At 42.4% G+C, this 23,550-nt stretch overlaps 1 protein-coding gene across 7 annotated transcripts in view; it reads right to left on the bottom strand.

Moving 5' to 3' along the window:
- The window catches only part of PTPN2 (protein tyrosine phosphatase non-receptor type 2), an 84,234-nt gene extending 62,040 nt beyond the window's left edge, over nt 1-22,194 (bottom strand). For 2 of the 7 annotated variants that reach the window (XM_058277269.2, XM_058277268.2), the window contains exon 1: nt 21,965-22,133. In XM_058277269.2, coding sequence (XP_058133252.1) covers nt 21,965-22,033 — 69 coding nt within the window. In that variant the 5' untranslated portion in view covers nt 22,034-22,133. Of the gene's footprint in view, nt 1-21,964 lie in introns of all 7 variants that reach the window. The other 5 variants (XM_004470003.5, XM_004470006.5, XM_058277270.2 and 2 more) reach the window with 5 other exon arrangements.
- Between the last annotated feature and the right edge of the window lie 1,356 nt (nt 22,195-23,550).

Raw genomic sequence — 23,550 nt, 5'->3', positions numbered from 1 at the left:
ACTGTGGAGAACACTGAAAAGCTAACAACCACCTAAAGGCCCCTCCACTGCCATGTCCTAACCATTGCACTGTAAGGTCAGTTACAGGGTAGACAACAAGCTCTACACAGGTGGACATGGAACAACCTCAAAGACTCTTTACTGAATGTACAGGAGAGGACATCTGCCATGCTGGGGTAAGGGTGGACTCCACTCAGGCAAAAATATGCTTGAAAATAAATTAAGTAATTACAGAAGACCAGTCATGAGGAACTCTGGGGGAGGATGACTGCAGGACTGGGCTAGAGGAGGGTATTTCAAACAGAAAACCCAGACAACAGCATGACACCCAAGCTCCCACCAGTGAGATTAAACACAGCACCATTTTTGCTATCTTTGCTGCAAATCTCTTAAAACCTAACTAAATAAAACATTCCAGATACAGCTAAAGCCCTCTTTCCCTATCTTGCTCCTCCCTCATCCTTTCCAAAGTAATCCTGTCTTCAAGTATAACTGCTTTTTATTGGAGCTCTTTTGTACCATTTTAGTTTTAAACCATGTTCATATATAACTTTAAAATAAACTAATGAAAATAGGAATACTTATAAACGCTATTACAATAATTATGTAGTCTTAAAATCACATAATAAAGAAGCTGTTCCAAAAAAAGACAAGGAGTAACCTTAAATGCATATTGCTAAATAAAAGAAGCCAGTTTGAAAAGGATACACACTGTATGATTCCAGTTATATGACAGTCTGGAAAAGGCAAAGCTACAGAGACAGTAAAAAGAGCAATGGTAGCCAGGGGTTCAGAAGAAAGGAGGAAGGATGATTAGGTGGAGCACAGGACAATTTCAGGGCAGTGAAACTACTCTGTACAATACTACAAGGGTGGCTCCATGACATTTTGCATTTGTCAAAACCCACAGAACTGCACAGAACTGTTTATCACAAAAAGCATAATCTTTGGTAAACTACTGACTTCAGTTAATAATATGTATCAAGGTGGGGGTCATGAATCATAACAAATGCACAACACTAATGTAAAGTGTTACTAATAGGGGAAACTGTGTGCAGGTAGGGGAGAGAGCATATAAAAACTCTGTATTTTCTGGACAATTTTTCCATAAACCTAAAACCGCTATTTAAAAAGTCTATTAAGAAAAGAAAAAAAGAGAAGTTGTTTCCCCCAGGGTAATGATGTATGAACTGGTCACATTTCTGCTTTATAAATTTTCAGGAACATAATTTTTCCATTGAATGACAATTATTAACTACAGGAGGGGATTTATGAACCAAAGAAGCCATCTCCCAACAATGGCTGGAAGGTAGGAAGCCCTCTTTTACAGCAGCCAGTCTTCAGTATCTAGTATCTAGTACCTGCTTTTCTCAGTTAAGTCCATCTGTCAATTGCTGATCCCTATTCTTAGCAGAAAGAAAAACACTTACTTGTGTATACAGTAACAAATGATTACTGGTATTACAAACAAATGAGAGGGTAGGGTCCTAAGTACAGGGGTAAGGAAGAATTTAAAATTTACAAAACACAATAAAACAGCCAAGTTCCCTTGGTAAGAAATAAATGCATTTAATTTCTCAACTAATAATAATAAACTCCTACGGAGAGTCCATTCTCTCTATTCTCCAATGTTATTATTTGTTCTCCTTTACCTTTCTTTAATTTCAGTGATTTTAGGAAGTCAAGAACCCACAATACTTTGTTCTAATAGCCATTCTTTTCTTAATACAGGTTTCTGACTTTATTTTTTTATTTATAAAGAGTATTTCCCAGCCTTCCTTGCAGCTAAGGATAGTCACATGAGGTCTGGCTAACGGGAATAAGCAGAAATCACTGGGTCGAGTCACAGAAAATCTTTTTATTTTATTTTTCTGAGGTACCTGGGGCCAGGGATTGAAACTGGGACCCTGAATGTGGGAAGCCAGTGCTCAACCACTGAGCCACAATGACTTCCCTGAGTTGGCTTTTGTTTGTTTTGTCTGTTGTTCGTTTTTGTTTTTTTTCAGGAGGCACCAGGAATTGACCAGGGACCTTCTGCTTATGAAATGAAGAGTAGCTGGGCAAATAACAAGAAAGTGATTTATTCTTGCATTTCTGTCTTGCATTATTTAAGCCACAGCAAAATTATTTTTATAAGAAAGCCAGTTTTGGGAAGTGGATTTGGCTCAACTGATAGAGCATCTGCCTGCCACAGGGGAGGTCCAGGGTTGAAACCCCGAGCCTCCTGACCCATGTGGTGAGCTGGCCCATGCACAGCGCTGATGCGTGCAAGGAGTGCTGTGCCATGTAGGAGTGTCCTCCATGTGGGGGAGCCCCATGTGCAAGGAGTGCATCCCTCAAGGAGAGCCGCCCCATGTGAGGAGTGGTGCTGCACATACAAAGAGTTGACGCAGCAAGGTGATGCAACAAAAAGAGGCGCAGATTCTCAGTGCTGCTGACAACAATGCAAGCGGACGAAGAGGAACACACAGAAAATGGACACAAAGAGCAGACAATGGGGGGGGCGGGGAGGGGAGAGAAATAAAAAATAAAATAAAATAAAATCTTTTAAAAAAATCCATGAAGTCACTGGAACTAATAGACAAGTTCAGCAAAATGGCAAGATACAAGATTAATATGCAAAAATAAGTAGAGTTTTCTACATACTGATAAGCAATCTGAGGAGGAAGTCAGAAAAAAAATTCAATTTATAATAGCGACTAAAAGAAACAAATATTTAGGAATAAATTTAACCAAGGACATAAAAGACCTGTATTCAGAAAACTATAAAACACTGCTAGAAGAAACCAAAGAAGACTTAAATAATTGGAAGGACATTCCTGCTCATGAACTGGAAGACTAAATATCGTTAAGATGTCAATTCTACACAAACTGACTTATAGATTCAATGCAATCCCAATGAAAGCCCAATAGCCTTTTTTCCCAAAAATGTAAAGGCCAATTATCAAATTTATTTGGAAGGGTGAGGGGCCCCAAATAGCCAAAATTGTCTTAAAAAAGAACAAAGTTGGAGGACTCTCATTCCCTGACTTTAAATCATATTACTTAGCTATAGTGGTAAAAACAGCATAGTACTGGCATAAAGAAAAACATACTGACCTATAGAATTGAATCAAGAACCCAGAAATAGACCCTGACATCTATGGTCAAGTAATTTTTTAAAAGGCTGTCAAGCCCACCCAGCTAGGCCAGAACACTCCCTTTAAGAAATGGTTTGGAGAACTGGATTGCCATATCCAAAAGAAAGAAAGATGACTCCTACCTCACACCTTATCAAAAATGAACTCAAAATAGATCAAGGACCTAAATATAAATGCTACAACGATAAAACTTCCAGAAGAAAATGTAGGAAAACAACTTTAAGTTCTTGTGGTAGGCAGTAGTTTCTTAAATCTTAAATCCAAAGCACAAGCAACAAAAGAAAAAATAGAGGGAAGCGGATGTGGCTTAAGCAATTGGGCTTCCACCTACCACATGGGAGGTCCCAGGTTCAGATCCTGATGCCTCCTAAAGAAGGCAAGCTGGCGCGGTGAGCTAACACAACAAGAGGATGCAACAGAAGAGACACAAAGAGGAAAAGACAATGAGAGACACAACGAACCAGGGAGCTGAGGTGGCTCAGGTGGTTGAGCACCTCTCTTCCACGTGGGAGGTCTTGGGTTTGGTTCCTGGTGCCTCCTAAAGAGAAGACAAGCAGACAGAGAGCACAAAGCAAATGGACACAGAAAGCACACAGGGACCACAAAACAATAGGCATGTGTTAATAAATAAAATCATTTTTTAAAAAATTGATAAATGGCACTTCCTCAAAATTAAACACTTTTGTTCTTCAAAAGACATTGTCAAGAAAGAAAGAAGGCTGCCTATTCAATGAGAGAAGATATTTGGAAACCACGTAATTGATGAGTTTGTTATCCATGTTATATAAAGAAATCATACAACTCAACAATAAAAAGACAAGCAATGCAATTTTTAAAATGGGCAAAAGACTTGAATAGACATTTTTCCAAAGAGGAAATATAAATGGCCAAAAAGCACAAGAAAAAAAATTTCAACATCATTAGCTACGAGGAGAATGCCAATCAAAACTACAATGAGATACCATTTCACACCTTATGGAATGGCCATTATTAAAAATGATGTGATGGGGAAGCAGATGTGGCTCAACCAATTGGGATCCAGTCTACCATATGGGAGGCACTGGGTTCGCTTCCCAGGGAAGCCAGCCTGCATCCTGTGGAGAGCTGATGGCTCACATCTGCGGAGAGCTGGTGCAGCAAGATGACACCACAAAGGGAAGACAAGTAGACAGAGAAGAACGCGCAGTGAATGGACACAGAGAGCAGACAGTGAGCAAGTGGCAAGGGGGAGATAAATAACATAAATCTTTTTTTTTTAAAGTAATATTCTTAAATATAATTCTGAACACTTTTCGAAGTACTTTTTTTTTTCACGAATTTACTTCCATTTATTTCTCTCCCCTCCTCCCCCCCCAGTTGTCTGTTCTCTGTGTCCATTTGCTATGTGTTCTTTGTCTGCTTCTGTTGTTGTCGGCGGCACGGGAATCTGTTTCTTTTTGTTATGTCATCTTGCTGTGTCAGCTCTCCACGTGTGTGGCACCATTCTTGGGCAGGCTGCACTTTCTTTCACACTGGGCGGCTCTCCTTATGGGGCGCACTCCTTGCACGTGGGGCTCCCCTACGCGGGGGCAACCCTTTGTGGCAGTGTACTCCTTGCACGCATCAACACTGCATGGGCCAGCTCCACATGGGTCAAGGAGGCCCAGGGTTTGAACCGCGGACCTCCCATGTGGTAGACGGACGCCCTATCCATTGGGCCAAGTCCGCTTCCCTCAAAGTACTTCTTGATAACCCTTTAAAAATGGAACCCTTGAATCAAGAGCATATTATACCAATATTTCTCAAGAAAGGTTAAGCATGAATATATAGATTCACCTCAACCTTCACAAAACTAGTTCTAAAGTACTATCTTTTGTTTTCCCCTCAAAAGTTACCTGGGAAGTGGATATGGCTCAATCGATTGGGCTCCCGTCTACCATATGGGAGGTCCAGGGTTCGACTCCTGGGGCTTCCTGGTGAAGACAAGCTGGCCTGCTGGCGAACTGGCCCAAGCAGAAAGCTGGCCCACACAGAGTGCTGGCCCACACAGGATTGACGGCCTGCATGGTTAAGCTCACCAAGCAGAGGACGGCGCAGGAAGATGATGCAACAAAAAGAGACACAGAGGAGAGAAATATGAGATGCAGCAGACCAGGGAGCTGAGGTGGCACAAGAGATTGAGCACCTCTCTCCCATTCTGGGAGGTCCCAGAATTGGTTCTCAGTGCTGCCTAAAGAGAAGACAGGCAGACATAGAAGAAAGTACAGAGAATGGATAGAGAGAACAGATAATGGGGCAGGTGTGTGTATAAATAAATCTCTAAAAAAAGGTTATCTTGATTTTTCTGGACTGTTTACTTTTTCAGATGGACCTTAAACATTCTTTAAGCTGACAATTTTTTGGTTTTGTTTTGAATTATATCAATTAGGGAGAACTAACATCTTTATAATACCTATTCTTCTATGTAGGAACCAGACACGTTTCTTCATGTATTTAAGTCCTCTTTATTGTCACTTAGTAAATTTTGCTTTTGTTTTCCTAAAAAATAAAATTTATATATCTCTTATGGTTATTTTTCAATATTTCAATATTTTTATTGCTATTTTACCTGCTGTCAGTATGATTATAGGATTACATGGTTTTTTTCCTTCTTTAACCGATTATTTAATCATATACTGACCATCTTTACATTCCCTGAATAAGTGGGTGTTTTACACTGTATTTCTAGATTATATGTTAATACTAGAATTTTCTACCTATAATTACCAGTCAAACTGACCTGTAGTTTTATTTTTTGGTTCTAACTTGGATAGTTTGGACAGATACTCATGTTCACCTCTCAAAATGGACTGCAAAGGGTTCAGTGCTTTTCCATTTTTTAGAATAGTTTAAAGAGTTTTATATTATTTTTATCTTAATTTATAATTTGACTGGAGGAACTGAAAAACCTATCTGTTCCATTTTCAGAAGGTAGTTCTTTCATAATTTTCCTGAGTTATTCTATAATGATTATCTATTTCCAAATCAAAGTTATTTTCCTTTAAAAAACAAGTGCACTTCATGAAGAATTTCAAATTAGCAGAGCTGTACATAACTTCAAAAGAGCCTCCATTATTTCCTACTAATTGTAAAAGCATCTATTAATAACCCCATCAAAGGTAAGTACCATCATTTTACTTCCCTCTTGCTATACCCCAAAGCCCCATATTTTCTTGAAGTAATCCAGAATTTTTTATCTATACTACTTTTTTTTTACATTCTTCAATTATCTAAAAAAAATTAACATTTGCATTAAGGCTCACAGCTGTATTCATAACTAGAGTAATGTCTAGATTTTGCTTGCCTTCAATGCCAAAACTTGCTTCTATACCTATTTCATTTCTTTCAGTACCTGGCTGACATTTCTCCAATGCTTTAAACATTCAGCGCCACAGAGGATAAAATAAGGCTGGTGCCAATCTGATTTGTTCTCTATAGGTAACCTTCTCTCTTACAGGGTTTTTTCTTTATCCTGACTACTTAAAAAAATTCATCAAAATGCATTTAGGTTTTTATGCTTTTAAAAAAAATTTTAATGCTGTTTAAGACTTTGTGGTCTCTTTTGATTTTTTTTTTCCTTTTGATCTTACGAGTCAAGGTTCTCTTCAGCTCAGAGATATTCTTCCCTAGTTCTATGGCTACTGCATCTCCTCAGTATTCTCTGTTCTCTCCTCTCTCACACAGATTTGAAGTCTTCTTCATGTTTTTTAAATGTTCTCACATAACATTAAATGTTCTCTCACAACATTATCCTTTTCCTGAGTTCAGACAGATTTTCTCAAACTATTCTGGTACTCTATACCATCTACTCTGCTAGTATTATCCTGAATTTTTTATTTCAACAATCATATTTTACAACTTTAAGAACTCTTTCAGAATCTGAATTACAGTTTTCTCTATTTCTTACTCTATTTCACATGCTCCATATGATCCAAGTAATCTTAATCTCTTGAGGTACTCAATTTTTCATATGTCTGAAGTCATACGTTTGTTCACCTTTCCAAAAGGAAAATGCAAGCATGAACTCTTTATCCAAGCCTGTGTGGACTGTTTATTGTCAAAATCCCCTAACTCTCAGATATGTGGATGGGATCTTGAGAAGTACAGACTTTATTACTGTGTTTTAGTCATTTCAGTGGTAAATAAGGACAACAAAAGTAGAGTCTAGTGTAGGGGATTACACCACCATTAAAAACTCAAGGTTTTCTATCACATTTCTTGTTGTCAATGTTTGCTGCTATTTGTACCACTGCTTCTAATAACTTTACCTTTTTAAAAAAATCAGACCTCAGAATCTTCCTTGAGAATATCAAGCAGTCACTCTACTAACTTCCCTAACAGAAGTACATTCACATTAACAGGTAACACAGGAGGAGGATTTCTTTCTGCCTGAGGGAGTGAAGAGGCAGGTATATTAAAGACCTGAACAATGAGCAGAAGTATGGCATGCAAACAGGGAGGGAAAGATGGATGCAAGCAGACAACACTGCATGTGCAAAGGCACAGAGATGTGGAAGAACATAAAAAATAAACAAATGAAAGAATGAATCCCTGAGGTGTTGTAAGACCTATAAGCAGCACTTCCCTTGTGGAGCACAAGGGAAGGAAAGACAAGAGAGGAGGATGAACAGGTGGACAGAGATCAGATTAGGCAGGCATTTGTTGATGCTTCATTCATCCAATACATATATTAGCAATTCTATAAATTATAAAAATTGCATTTTAAATCAGAGGGAGAAGAGGTTGGATTATATAACCTGGGAACTATTTTAGGCATTATTTACCCAAAATAGTTAATTGAATGTCTGCCTCCCTCCTTATATAGAAATTAAGTCATGGATGATCAATCATTTAAACATTAAGAAGGGAAGTGGACTTGGCCCAGTGGATAGGGCGTCCGCCTACCACATGGGAGGTCCGCGGTTCAAACCCCGGCCTCCTTGACCCGTGTGGAGTCGGTCCATGTGCTGTGCTGATGCGCGCAAGGAGTGCCCTACCGTACAGGGGTGTCCCCCGCATAGGGGAGCCCCATGTGCAAGGAGTGCGCCCCGTAAGGAGAGCTGCCCAGCGCGAAAGAAAGTGCAGCCTGCCCAGGAATGGCACTGCACACAAGGAGAGCTGACACAACAAGGTGACGCAACAAAAAGAAACAGAGATTCCTGGTGCCGCTGGTAAGGATAGACGCGGTCACAGAAGAACACACAGGAATGGATACAGAGAGCAGACAACTGGGGGGGGAGGAGGGGAGACAAAAAAAAAAATCTTAAAAAAAAATTAAGAAAATGAAACCAAAAAATGATGTAAGAAATTGGATAAATTTTTTTAATAATTATAGCATGAAAGTGGTCTTTCTAAACCATGTCACATTATAAACCTATAAGCCATAAAAGAAAAGGCAGATTAATTTTATTTCATAAATATTTACATTTTTCTACATGAAAAAAAAATACCAAAGAAGGACTAATAAAAAAAAAACCTCAAATGACAAAGCACTAACTTCCTTAATGTGAAAGGCGCTCCTACATGAAAAAGGGAAAGGAAATACAAATGGCTTTAAAATAAGAAAAGTTGCTCACTCTCATTCATAAGAGAACTGCAAATTACAACTATAAGACCATTTTTCACCTATCAGACAAAGATCAAAAAGTTTGACAATATAACTGGTGTTGAAGGTGTGGGGAAACAAGCACTTTCATACAGTACTGATAAGAGTGCACATTGATACAACTTCTTTGAAAGGCTATTTGCAGCGCTGTAGCTAAAGTCTGGAAATAACCTACATGTCCACTAAAATAATGACTTGTTTAAAAACAAGTACTATGCAACCATTAAAAAGAATGCATGGTATCTATTTGAAAGGATTTTTACATGGATCTACTTATTTGGAAGATTTTCAATATATATTAAGTGGTAAAAAGCAAGATGCAGAACAACATGCCTTCAATGGGAGGGGAATAGACAGATAAAGAATATTTATGGAGAGAGGACTTCTGGGACAGTACATCAAGAAACTAGTTACACACAGTGAGTACATACAAGAAAGTATCCGGGGAAGCAGATGTGGCTCAAGTGACTGGGCTTCCGCCTACCATATGGGAGGACTTGGGTTCAATTCCTGGGGTTTCCTGGTTAAAAAAAAAAAAAGGGTGCCCATGTGGTGAACCAGTGCCTACGCGGCAAGCCAAGTGCCCATGCAGTGAGCCAGTGCCCACACAAGTGAGTCACACAGCAAGATGATGACACAACAAAAGAGAGGCAAAGGGATGGCACAACAAAAAGAGAGACAAAGAGGAGAGGCAAGGAGAGGCACAAAAGAAACCAGGAACTAAGGTGGTGCAAGTTGACAGGAAACTTCTGTCCACATCAGAGGTCCCCAGGATCAAATTCTGGTGAATCCTAGAGGAGAAAGACAAGAAGAGAAGACAAAAAGAGAAATAGATACAGAAGATCACACAGTGAATGGACACAGGAAAAAAAAAAAAAAAACAAACAGCAGGGTGGGGGGGGGGAATTAAATTTGTTTAAAAAAAAAAAAAAAACAACCAGGAAGGGATAAAAGAGACTTGCTTTCCACTATCTACCCTTCTGTAGTATTTTAATTTTTTGCTGTGTTCATATTCTCCTAATCAAACTGATTATTCATTTATTTATTAAATGGAGGCTCTAAAGTTAAGCTGTGGATTTCCATCTGGCTCTGCTACTTAACAGCCATATAAATTTTGAAAACATGAGCCTCAGTTTTCTCATTTGTAGTCACCCCTTAGAGATAATTCATGGAAAGCACACAGGACATGCCTTATGTATTGTAAGAGCTCAGTCAAGAGTAGCTATTTCATTCTTGTTTTTTTAAAAAGATTTATTTATTTATTTATTTATTTATTTATTTATTTACTTATTTCCCCCCTTCCTCCCCTCCTGCCCTGCTGTTTTTGCTGTCTGTGTTGTCTTCTCTTCTCATTTCCTCTCCTCTGGGATTCAATCCCGGAGACCTCTGATGTGGAAAGAGGTCCCCGTCAACTGCACCAGCTCAGTTCCTGGTTTCTGCTGCACTGCACTTTGACTCTCCCCTTGTTTCTCTTTAGATGCATCATCATCTTGCTATGTGACTAACTTGCGTGGGGCACTGGCTCACCATGCAGGCACTGGCTCACCACACAGGCACTTGAGCAGGCACTGGCTTGCCGCGCAGGCACGCTTTCTCTTCTTCTTTTTCACCAGGAGGTCCCAGGGATCGAACCCAGGTCCTCCCCATTCGGCAGGTGGAAGCTCTATCACTTGAACCACATCTGCTTCCCATTATTCCATTCTTAATACATTCTTCCTCAAAGCCTCAAAGACATGGGTCTAACCATTTCTTTGGATGTGATCCCCAACCTACATCTCCTGTTTTAACCTCTTTACAAAGCTCCAACCTTAACCTGCCTGCCAAATAATTCCACCAACTCAACACATATGAAACTATATTCATCCATCTAGCCCCCAAACAAGAGTCATCCTTCCAGACTTCCGTTTTTCTATCAATGACATCTTCACTTGTAATAATCCAGACTCAAAATCAATTCACCAGGAGCAATGTGGTGTAAGCAACTGGGTGCCCACCTCCCACATGGGAGGTACCAGGTTTGATTTCTGGTGTCTCCTAAAGATGTGCAGACAACAAGCAGACACATAAGGGAGCCCGGGGTGGGGGGAGGGAATAAATTAAACATAATCTAAAAAAAAATCAATTCACCTTTTGAAATAAGGAATAAGAAAGAGAAAAATATTCATCTGTCACCAATTTCCACTCAGTCTTCTTCGGTTGAGCGTTCACATCATTCCCTTCCTAATGCTACCAATGCACAGTGAGTTTTCTCCTCCCTTGCATGATGCAGAACTTTTTCCACCAGGAATCTTGTCTCTCCAACAAGTGACAGGCATATAATAGCCATAACCAAGTGTTCATACTCTAAAATAATGGTTTCTTAGATTATGCAAGATATTTACCTTCATACTGAATTGCATTCTTCTGCAGTATCTTTATATAGGTACACAAATATTTAACTAATGAAAGAAAGTGAACACACATCATAAATTTAGGATTTCCGGAGTATAAAGAAAAATTTAGGTACATACGCCCTATCATTATCAACTTGAGAATATTTTAAGGTTGTACCTTTTTTCTTATAAAATTAAGAGAAGAGTATTCCTTTTGGATTTCATAAATTCTTACATGCTGCTCGCATTAACAGTTCAAGGGAGAAAATTCTACAGTACAAGGATGTAAAGTTTTTTGTCCTCTATATAGACCATAGCAAGTACTAAAATATTATTTGGTTATAGTAGTAAGTTAACTACTTCACCCTAACAATGATGAAAATTAAGTTACAGTAATAGAGGTTTAAGAAATAAAAACTTTAAAAGTCTAAATGTGAACCTATGTTGCGGTTAAAATATAAATCAGAGCAGCAGCAGCTGCTCTGCACCAGAAGTAAACACCGCTTTGTAAGGTGACCCAGCATATTAGGCCCCTCTCTAGGAACAGGATGGCACAAACCCTAGGAGCTCTGCAGCCCTTCCCCAACCCACCTAAAGAATTCCTGGAAGGATTAGAAAGTCAGGGTGAAGAGGAAGTGATTGCTTTCAGAGGATAAGACTGCTCAGATAGTGAGAAAAGAAACAAAATGACTCTAAATGAGATTTTTTTCTTCAGTACAAGAATGAAAGCAGTTAGAAATAAGGTTATGAATGATCAGTCACATGAACCGAATGAAATTATTGAACGAAGAGCATATTCAGTCCCACAGACTGAGTTTCGAAAGGCATTAGGAGAGCACATAAAAAATAAACAAACCATGAAACTACCTGACTGAAAAGGATACCAGAAATCCGTAATAAAATTACCTAGTCTTAAATTAGTTTTTTGACAAGGGCTTCTTAACCTGGGGTCATCAACGCCAACAGATTACAGAGGGCCTCAGCAGTCCCTGAAATCACATGCTAAATTTGGGGGAACTTTATATATGTGGGCATTTCTCTCACTCACAGGTTTCATCTTAAAGGTCTGTCTGTGATCACTAAAACCAAGGATTTCACTATTAAGTCAGAACTAACTTCCTAAACCAGCTACTGTGCCATATACAGAAGTTTAAAACAGCACTACATTTAAGTTCATTTGAAATAGCGTTACATTTTTAATAGCTATTTCAGACATTAACCCTACAAGGTAGAACTTCATTTCAATTAAGAATTTAAGAAAAAAGTTTAGTATTCTATTCTGAAGACAGTCAAAATTTATAGTTTTTAAAATTAGGCTGCTGAACTGCATCTCTTCCTCAGCTACCAGCCGCTATGTACGATATTTGTGTGTGGTACCAGGGTCAGGGATGGAACCCCAGACCTCATATGTGGGAAGCCAGTGCTCAAACACTGACCTACACCGGCCCCCGGCCCCGAGCTGTTTTTTTCTTTTGTTTTTTGCTGTTGTTTTGTGTTTTTAGGAGGTATTGGAGATTGAACCCAGGACCTCGTATGTGGGAAGCAGGCACTCAACCACTACAGCTAATCCGCTCCTCTGTGTATGACATTTTACATGCTAAATTGATTTAGGATTTAGTATATGGATGATCACTGTTATCCAAAGTAATGGAGGATAGATTTTACCAAAATTTTAATCTACTAGTTGGTTTAAGTATTCTTTACCCCAACAGCTTACCAACAAGAAATAATGAGTGTAATGCAACTTTAAGTGGATCTATCACACACACAATGAATGGAGGTAAGAGCATCTAGATAAGAATTTCCAAGGGGAAAAATATTTATATTTATTTCAGAAAGTGAAATGCATGCATGTTATATTTAAATTTTGCTTACCTAGACCATAACTCTCAAAATCTGTCTTACCCAGATTACTTTGAGGGCCAAAGGAGGAAAGTATAAAGAAGAGAGTGAGCAGATTAAGAGAATAAAGAGATAAGGCAGGTGAACCAAACAGCAAAAGCTAAAAGGAATAAGGAATTCTGTAGATTACAATGAGCTATTGGAGACCAAGCAATCAAACAGGAGGCAAGTGGGTAATTACTATCATGCAGTTAGATATCTATAGGTCACGTGTCAAAGGAAAATACAGTAGGATTATTAGTCTATGTTCTCTACTAGGCACCCTCCCAAGGTTGCTTTTTTTTTTCTTTTTTCTAATTTATTTCTCTCCACCCCCTTGTTGTTTGCATTTGCCATGTCGTTCATCTTCCTTGTTTCTTTGCAAGGCACTGGGAACCGAATCTGGGACCTCCCATATGGGAGGGAGATGCCTAATCCCTTGAGTCACCTCCATTCTGTACTTTGTTGGATCTCTCATTGTGTTTTTCCTCTTGTCTTTTGTCACATAGTCTTGCTGCATCAGCTTGCCGCACCTACCCATTGCACCAGCTCACTGTCTTGCTCATCTTCTTTATGAGGCACTGGGAACTGAACCAGGGACCTCCCTTGTGGTAGGCAGGGGCCCAACTGCTTGAGCCACATCTGCTTCCTGGTTGCTTTCCTTTAAAGCAGTGGTCCTTGCCTTTTGAGGAGTCACAGATCCATTAAGAACTGATAAAGGCTGAAGAATCTCCCAGAAAAATACCTGGGTGTACACACACACCAATACTCATATCGTTTAGCAGAGTTTCAGGGGGTTTAGAAATCTCTTTCAAGTCTGATCCATGGATCCCAGGTAATATTTGTGGCAGGTGGTACCCCAGAAAATTATGTTCTTAATCTTAACCCAGTCCTATGAGTGTGACCCCATTACGAACAGGACCTTCTGACAACGTTATTTTTAAAGTGTGGCCCACTGACTAAGAATGGTTCTAAATCCTATTATCAGAGGGCTTACAGAGACCACAGGAAGAGAGCCACAGAGAGGCAAGGAAGCAAGTAGTCAGCTGGAACCCAAAAGAGAAAGGAGAGGGCCTCATCACAGGACGGGAAAGCTAAGGAACCCTCCAAATTACCAGCTCACCAGAACACTGCTAACCTCAGGCAGAAACAAGCCTTCCTGCCTCCAAAACCACAAGACAATAAATTCCCATTGTTTGAGTCAAGCCACTCCGTGTTATCTGTCAAAGCAGCTGGGAAACCAAAGACACTGTTTTAAAGCCCTTAAGTCTCAAAATGACCCTCTTATAGTTCATACCACTCCATCATGTCCATCAAAAATTAAAATGATTCCCTCAGTGTCATTTATCCCAAGTAGTTCAGAAGGAGAAAGCAACTTAGGCAGTCACCTTGGCAAAGTAGGACAATGTTGAAATGGGAATCAGGACTGGATTTGAGTCCCAGCTGTATCACTAATGGATATTATAACCTTAAATAAATCAGAATAAACCAAGGTTTTTACATTTTAAAGGGGAAGCAGTATTTCTTGGTTCAATGAACAACATCATTAAAATGATCATCTAACGTGTTAGGCCCAATGGGTGGGTGTTGGGGAAACAAAGAAAACAGAAGCAAACTTCAAGGAGTTCCAACAACGCAATTCATACTGACAGAAAAACACACAGGGCTAAGGAATCAGTGTGGAAGAAGCCTCCTTAAGGACTCTAAGGGATGACAGTCTAGTTTTGAGGATGTTTCCCAGACAGACAAGGTAGGCACAAGGTATATCCAACATATACAAAGACAGCAAGGTGGGAGGAAGCAGGATATTTTCAAGGAAATTCAAGGAAGTAGATAAGGGAAGAGACTGTGCAACTGTGTAGTGCACTGAGCAAGAAGACTCGAAAAAACGTAGCAGAATGTGTGATTAGTAAGCACTGCAAAGGAGGTCTTATAGAATAGACAGTGTTAATTTACCCTGCCTGCCTGGCTGACCCCAGTATAAGTTATTAGAACAGAGGTTATTTGATATCTTACTTCTAAAAATTAGTTGACGCACAAATGGTAAAAACCGCTCACACTCTGACAAGATTTGAACTACGAATTTTTAATAAAGAAAAATGACCAGTCAATTAAGATTCCCACAGGTCATAAACCTTGATTAATCATCCAGATTCTTTCTGAGCTAGAAACACTATTCCCTAACTTAGTTTTCTGGTCTCTTCCCTGACAGGCTCACAAAACTCCATTCCTTTTCTCTGCCCTTCACGTGCCCAGTCTAATTCAAAGAGCAATCATCAGGAACTAAAGAAAAGGCAAAAAAGTCGGGAAGCGGACTTGGCCCAATGGTTAGGGCATCGGTCTACTACATGGGAGGTCCACGGATCAAACCCTGGGCCTCTTTGACCTGTGTGGAGCTGGCCCACGTGCAACGTTGATGCACACAAGGAGTGCCCTGCCACGCAAGAGTGTCCCCCGCATAGGGGAGCCCCATGCACAAGGAGTGCGCCCCATAAGGAGAGACACACAGTGCGGAAGAAGTTCAGCCTGCCTAAGAATGGTGCCGCACACACGGAGAGCTGACACAAGATGACGGTAACAAAAAGAAACACAGATTCCTGTGCCGCTGACAACAGAAGCAGATATAAAGAACGCGTAGCGAATGGACACAGAGAACAGAAAACTGGGGTGCGGGGGGAAGGGGAGAGAAATAAATAAATCTTAAAAAAAAAAAGAGCAAAAAAGTGATCACGAACATTTCTCGAAAGGCCAGAATTAACTTCAGACTACATTTATGCTATTAGTATGTGTCAACCAGACTAAATTATTTTCCAGTAATGTCTCTTTTCCCCACTGTGTCCTTTCAAGGCCAACTTTTCCATCAGTGTGTTCTGAATCCCATCTTTTCCTGCTTCCTGAGGTATTTCCAGATCCAAGAGACATTCTGCTACCTCCGACTCCCTGTTTAGGCTCACCTCTACCCCGTCAATATAAACATGTGAAGTCTCCCATGGGCTAGGCCATGTCTTCACCAAGTCCATGAGGTAGTGAAGAAGATAACTCCATTAAGAGGCTCTATTCTGCTCCAACCCAACAAAGCATTCCTAAGAAATCTCCTGGTATCAAGAGTCATGTTGGATAAGCAACTCTTCAAAGGGGGTAAAAGGAGTAAGGCACCAGAGATTAATTTCAATAACTAGGTGTGTTAAGTAAAAATTCTCATAGCACCAAGCAAGTCCACCTTCTAGTAATATCTAGTTTTTGCCCAAGAGTATAAACACTTTCCTTTCCTAGCACTATTAGCATTGCCAAAAAAGCACAACTTACATTATTGGGTATATCACCCATTGTTGTGATAATCAAAACAGAAAGCACACTTAAACACTTTTCTCCCTACACAGTGTTTAGTTTCAACAGTGGTTTGCCTGCTGCAAACTTTGTGTACCCTAAATGAATAATCTGCTGCTGCACATTATCTAATTCACGCTATGAAAGGGGAAGTCAGATACACCGCAGAGAATCACCCCCAGCATGGATCGGGAAGAGCCCCCCGGAGGAAGTGAGACCTGAGGGATAAGAAGGAGGTAGTTATGCAAAAGAATGGGGGTGGGGGGAGAGGAAGGAGGGGAAACTGTGCCATGACAATTCACGCCTTAAGGAGAGAGTGACCCCAGCAGAAGTCAAGGAACAGAAATAGCGGGAAAGAGGGAGGAAAGTGATGTGGGAAATGAAGCAAGACGTCGTTTGTTTTTGTGGGTTTTTAAAAAATATATTTTTATTAGAGAAGTTGTGAACTTACAAAACAATCATGCACACGTGTGGAATTCCCATACAACAGCCCTGCACCAACACACTACATTGTTGTGGAACACTTATTACAGATTATGTGATATCATCAGACTATTACCACTAATTATGGTCTATAGCATACATTTGGTATATTTTTTCCATACTCCCCTTTTATTAATACAGTACATCTTTGGCATTGATGCAAAAATATTACAGTATTGCTGTTAAGTATAGTTCACAGGTGACATTTATTTTACTTTTCTCATGCTTCTCCATATGCTTACCACTTCCAATAACGATGTACATTTGTCCTAATTATTAGAAGTGCATTCTTGTATTTGTACTATTAACCACAATGCTCATCCACCTCTGGGTTCAGTATATTATTCAGTCCTACATTATTCTCTAGCTTTCTTTCCATTGACATTTACATGCCTAGACTACCCATTTCAGCAAGACATGGTTTTGTTGAGACCTGGAAGGGCTGAATTTTACATTATGAGCAATGGAAAGCCATGAAAGGTTTGCCACATTTCTCCACTTTCTCCCTTCAAGATTGGGCTTCTTGGGGGACTTGACCCAAGGAATAGGGCGTCCATCTACCACATGGGAGGTCCGCGGTTCAAACCCCGGGCCTCCTTGACCCGTGTGGAGCTGGCCCATGCGCGCAAGGAGTGCCCTGCCATGCAGGGGTGTCCCCCACATAGGGGAGCCCCACATATAGGGAGTGTGCCCCGTAAGGAGAGCCGTCCAGAGTGAAAGAAAGTGCAGCCTGCCCAGGAATGGCACCGCACACATGGAGAGCTGACACAACAAGATGACGCAACAAAAAGAAACAAAGATTCTCAGTGCCGCTGATAAGGATAGAAGCGGTCACAGAAGAACACACAGCAAATGGACACAGAGAGCAGACAACGTGGGGGGTGGGGCAGGAAGGGGAGAGAAATAAATAAAAATAAATCTTTAAAAAAAAAAATAAGGACAGTCCACACTTGTCACTCTGTACTTCCTCATGCTTCTCAATCTGACTTCCGTACTCCATTGAAACTGCTCTCCATGTGATAATCTTCAGCAGCTAAATGCAACAGTCCTTTTCATCCTTGTCCTAGCTGCATCATGAGGCCCTGCTGATGGGAAGCAGTTGTGGCTCAACTAACAGAGCGCCTGTCTGCCATATAAGAGGTCCAGGGTTTGGTACCCAGGGCCTCCTGATCCGTGTGGTGAGCTGGCCCATGCACAGTGCTGCCACACACAAGGAGTGCCATGCCACGTGAGGGTGTCCCCCATGTAGAGGTGCCCCACACACAGGGAGTGTGCCCCACAAAGGAGAGATGCCCTGCGCAAAAAAAGTGCAGCCCATCCAGGAGTGACGCTGCACACATGGAGAGCTGAAGCAGCAAGATGACGCAACAAAAAAAGAGACACAGTTTCCCGGTGCCACATGACAAGACATGCGGACATAGAAGAATACACAGCAAATGCACACATAGAGCAGATGGGGGGGGGAAGGGGAAGGAGGAGAAGGAGAGAGAAATAAAAAAAAAAATGAGGCCGGCTGATCACACCACCTTATCACCACCACCACCTCCAGTTTTCTGTCCATATCTATGGCTTATCCTCTCCAGTCTTTTCTGCAAGAAAAGAATCTTGCCAGTCAAGATTCTGTCCTGGGCCTTAGGCACACTCAAATCCTCTACATTTCCCCTAAGTCATCTCATCTCCCATGTGGTCATGATTTCCATAACGACAGCTCAGACATCTCTCCAGAGCTCCAAATTTACGTATTAAGCTACTTCCACTTCAGTGTCTTCAACGGTTTCAAAACCAAATACATCTACCTTCTTACCATTTCAAATCTGTTACTCACTCCATCCCTCCTGCCATAGCCTGGGTTCAGAAGCTCAGCACCTCTATTTTCTTTATTAGACAAGTTGTAGGTTTACAGAAAAATCATGCTTAAAATACAGAATTCCCGTGTCACCACTTCTCTTCAGGTTTACTCCAGTAGATTCTCCCATGGACTACCTGCCTACCTTTATCCCCATCAAATCCACTGGGAGTCAGAATGATCTTGCTAAAAAGTAAATACGGGGTGGGGACTGGTGTATATGGGAACCTCTTGTATTTTATAATGTAACATTTTGTGTGATCTATGTATCTTTAAAAAAAGAATAAAAAAATAAAAACATATATATATGAGCACCATCTCTCCACAATTAAAATTCCTTGGTGAGTTGCAATTACTGCCTAGCTCAAATTCCTGAATCTGACCTGCCAAGGCCTTACAGGTCTCACCCTACTCTCCAGCCTTCTCTCTCCCACACCTCAACTCCACATCAGACTCTGAACCATGGTAAACTGTTGGGAGTTTTAGCATCCTAGGCTCTAGGCCTCTGCTCACATTTCTTCCTTCCCAGAAACACTAATTCTCCTCCCCACCCTTTTCCTCTTCACCTGTGCAATTTGTCCTTGAAGACTTAGGTAAAGTACTTCATCCTCCAGGAGGCTTCATCAGAAGACCGCACTGTACCTCTTTTTCGGATTCACAGGACTCCTAGGTACTCCCAAAGAACCCCATCATGAACACTAAGTTTGTATTTACCCCTCTGGGTTTTCTTTTTTTTAAGATTTATATATTTATTTATTTCTCTCTCCTTCTCCACCCCCCCAGCTGTCTGTTCTCTGTGTCTATTTGCTGCGTCGTCTTTGTCCGCTTCTGTTGTTGTCAGCGGCTCGGGAATCTGTGTTTCGTTTTTGTGGCGTCATCTTGGTATGTCAGCTCTCCGTGTGTGCAGCGCCATTCCTGGGCAGGCTGCACTTTCTTTCGCACTGGGTGGTTCTCCTTATGGGGCACAATCCTTGCGCGTGGGGGTTCCCCTACGCGGGGACACCCCTGCGTGGCAGGGCACTCCTTGCACGCATGAGCACTGTGCGTGGGCCAGCTCCACACAGGATTTACCCCTCTGTTTTAATCTGCTTACCTATTTACTACTCCTCACTAGACTGTCTCCTTGGTCTTCAGACAGGTGCCCAGCACTGACAGATAAGAGGGGCTTCATGAGTAAAAATACAGAATTGCAGTAAGGCCCTCCTCCGACAGAGCAAGTCCCAGAGTGCGCGTGTCCCAAGAACAAGAGCCTGGTCTGTCACAGTCCCTGCTGGACCCCAAGGCCTGGAGCAGGGCTGGCACACTGAGGTGCTTAGTACTTGTCTGTAGAATAGCTGTATGGATGCTCTAGGGTCACAGGAAAGCATGTGGAAATACTCTGACCCAAACTCTTTCTCAACTTGCTTTCCATCACTAACTTCTAGGTTTGTGACCTACTTTTCCTGTAACACCAGTGTGCATGGCATAGTTTCTACTAACGAAGAAATGTTCTCCTTCTTCCATCAGGAAAAAATAGCAGTAAGAGCACTGAACAACCCTATCAACTAAAAGATTCCTAACCATGAGTCCAGGGAAGGGTCTCCTGAACTGTCTGAAAATGGACATGAAATTTTCAGTAGATGTAAGCAGGTACATTTTTCTGGTGAGAGGGATTACAGCTTTCACTGATGAGATAAAAAATATCTATCAATCTGCTTAACAAAATGTTAAGCTGAATTAAATTAGTAGAATTCACCTTTCTCTTCTCAAATCTGTATTTTGATATATCACTTGAACCCTGGAGACTGTAACCTCTGCTAAACCCACTGTAACTGGAGAAGATGCAGCTGGCAGGCTACCACACAAAGATTCCTCTTAGAATTTGCATTTAAGATTTTCCATAATTGTAAGAGTCCTTACCAGCATTCTTTAAACGTTAGTACCTTATTCTAATATACTCTCTACCCAGTGTGAAACAGGGAATTTATTATACTGCCTGCTAATGTATTCCAGAAAATGTTACATTCTGAACATGGGACAAAGGGGATATTTTTTAATGTCATCTAATTAAATGGAATGGGAAAAAGACCAGGACCATCCAGATTTACAGGAAAGTCCTTTTTTTTTTTTCCCCCTTTTACGGTACAGAGTGAAGAGAACAGCAGGAGTAGCACTTGCTCACCAACCACTCAATCCAATACTGGGAAAAATAGGCTCTTGAATAAACAGTAGGGGGTGGGCGAGTAAAGTGTTTTTAAAGAAATAAAAACTAAACTTTTGTTCGAATTAAAAGTTACTCTGGTTGATCTAAAGAAGCTAGACACAAAAGAGGTCATACTATCTGAGTCTATTTTATGTGAGTTCCAGAACAGGCAAGATTATTCTCTGGTGACAGACCGAAGAACGGTGTTGGCTTATGGGGGCGTGGGGAGAATGGGTCGAAACAGACTAGGAAGGGGCAGGGTGGGGCCTTCCGGGGCAATGGAAATGTTCGTTATCTTGATCTGAGTGGGGCCTGCACGAAGGCACACATATGTGACACTCGCCGAGCTGTATGTATACGTATATAATACCTGGGCATGGCACTACATGTAAAGTATAGTTCAACAAAGAAAATCAGCAAGAGAACGACACTCATTTCTTTTAACTAAGACAGCCAACTCCTGTTTTTGTTCCGGGAAGACTGTGGAGGATGACCCCCCCCAGTCAAAGAGATGCTCTCACAGAACTGAGTGTCGGTCCCCAGGAGTTCTCACCGGTACCACCACGACGAGAAGGAGCGAGTTAAACCCCACCAGCCGGGCGGCACAAGCCTCCGCCTCCCAAGACCCGCAACCAGCGCCGTCCCCCGCCCCCGGGGTCCAAGCCCCCCGGACCCCACCGTTCCGGCTCTCCCCGATCCGCGCTCCTTAGGCATGAAACCCGCAAAACTCCTACCGCCCCCAATCCGAACCGATCCCCGGGCCGAGGCTCCCGGTTCAAGCCCACCCCAAACACGTCCCCTGACTCGATATCCCCCGGAACCCGCCCGAGCCCCGCGGCGACCATCCGCAGGCCGAGGAAACACGGAGGCCACTCCGTCGGCCGCAAGGTGCCGCTATGGCACCGACCTCCCTGGCACCTTCGCCTGCGAAGGGGCCCGGATTCGGCCTCTTTCGGTGGGGAGGGGGAGAAACGAGCCGCGCCGCGCAGGCGCCCTGACGTTCCTGTGGGCGGCACTGGCACTTCCGCCCGGGGGGGCAAGGGCAACCTGACCGGCTCGAGACGGGCGCGCGGGGAGGGAGCTTGGCTGCCGAAGTGGCCCGCGACTCACCAGGTACAGCTGCTGCCAGCGACTCTGAGCGTCCAGCTCCTCGAACTCCAGCTCGACGGTGACGGACATGGCGGCGGGCGCGAGGGCGGCTTTGGCGGGCGGAGCGGCTCATGCCCCGCGCGGACCGGGAACGCTGGGCGCCACTTAGCGCATGCGTGGTGGGTGCTGGCGGCGGAGGGAAGCACCTGGAGCGTCGGACGTCAGCGCGCCGGCTTGCGCGGGGCGAGGGCGGGGCCGGGAGGCGGGCCGCTGGGGAGGGCCGCGGTGCGCAGCCCACGCAGGTGGAGGCGGGGCCGCTGGGGGCGGGGCCGCTGGGGGCGGGGCCGCTGGAGGCGGGGCCGGCCCCTCCCTGGGGCGCCTCGCCTGGGCAGCCTTGGCGAGGCCCCGCCCTCCGGGGGGATGGCGGGAAAGGGCTCGGGGGTCACCTGTGCGCCCCCTGCCTGCAGTCCCGCTTCGAGCCCTTGCTGTCCTTGGTCTTAGTCTTCCGAAGGCGGCATCTGAACTTCCATTTTAAACATCAGCTAGGCCGGAGGAGCCTCCTGTGTCCAGCTGTGAAGCACGTTTCTCAGCCCGCCCCCCTGCACGGGCGGGTTGTGTGCCAAACCGCGATGGCAAAAACAGTGCCACCTCTCCGGGAGATTGGGAGAGCACATCTTGTCAAGAAAGCATTTCACAGCTTGAAAGTTCGTGTTATCTGTAAAAAGTATAGATCCTCTTACATCAAACCAACGTGCTCATTGTGGAAATCACCTTACTTCACGAGGATGGTGCCTTGTTAGTAAACTCATGGGCCGACTTTTAATAGCACCTTCGTAAGGAAGGTGAAGGGTTAGAATATATTTAGCTGTGCCGTCCAATGTTGACATTTTAATTTTAATCAATTAAAATTAAATGAAATAAAAATTTCTGTTCCTCGGTCATACTGGCCACATGTGGCCAGTGGCTCCTATATTGTGGAGCCATATTTAGCACATTTCGATTGTCTCAGAAAGTTGTATTGGACACTGATACGTTAGGATTAAAATACTTGAAGAAAAATGTCCTTAAATCAGTGAATAATGAAAACCTTCACTAAAGCAGTAGGCTATGGGAGCTAGAAGAAATGGTAGTATAAAATTAAGTGGTCAACTGGCCTTTTCTTCCCACATAGTGTAAGTTAGGCTGCCTCCTAAGTAAATCCGCAAACTTATTGTCTTGCTTCCTACAATCTGGTCTTTGGAAGAACTGATTGCTTAGAATAAAGGCACAGTATCTCCCTAAATACCCTGTGGTTGTTGGCATCCATCAAGGACATCTTCGACAGATTGCTTTCCATCCTGAAAATATGTACGAATATGTCAAGGAAAGGCAACCAGTTGGCCCACTTGAAATCAACATGAGACCCTCCAAGTTTGGCAGTGGTGGGGTACTTACCTGAAAGGAGGGGCATCATGATCTCAAAGCAACAATTCTGATCTCCGGATATTTAACAACCCTTTGGAGTTCACTTGTCATTCCCTTGTTGGAGGAGCAAGTGTTTGCCCCTTTAACATTTTTCTTTCTTAGTTTATAGTTAAGGTTCTTGAGCAGAGATTCTGTCACCACTT

Source organism: Dasypus novemcinctus, chromosome 16 (assembly GCF_030445035.2).
Source record: "Dasypus novemcinctus isolate mDasNov1 chromosome 16, mDasNov1.1.hap2, whole genome shotgun sequence".
NCBI classification, from domain to species: Eukaryota; Metazoa; Chordata; class Mammalia; order Cingulata; family Dasypodidae; genus Dasypus; species Dasypus novemcinctus.
Note: the sequence above shows the minus strand (reverse complement) of the source record. Positions and strands in the feature narration are given on the sequence as shown.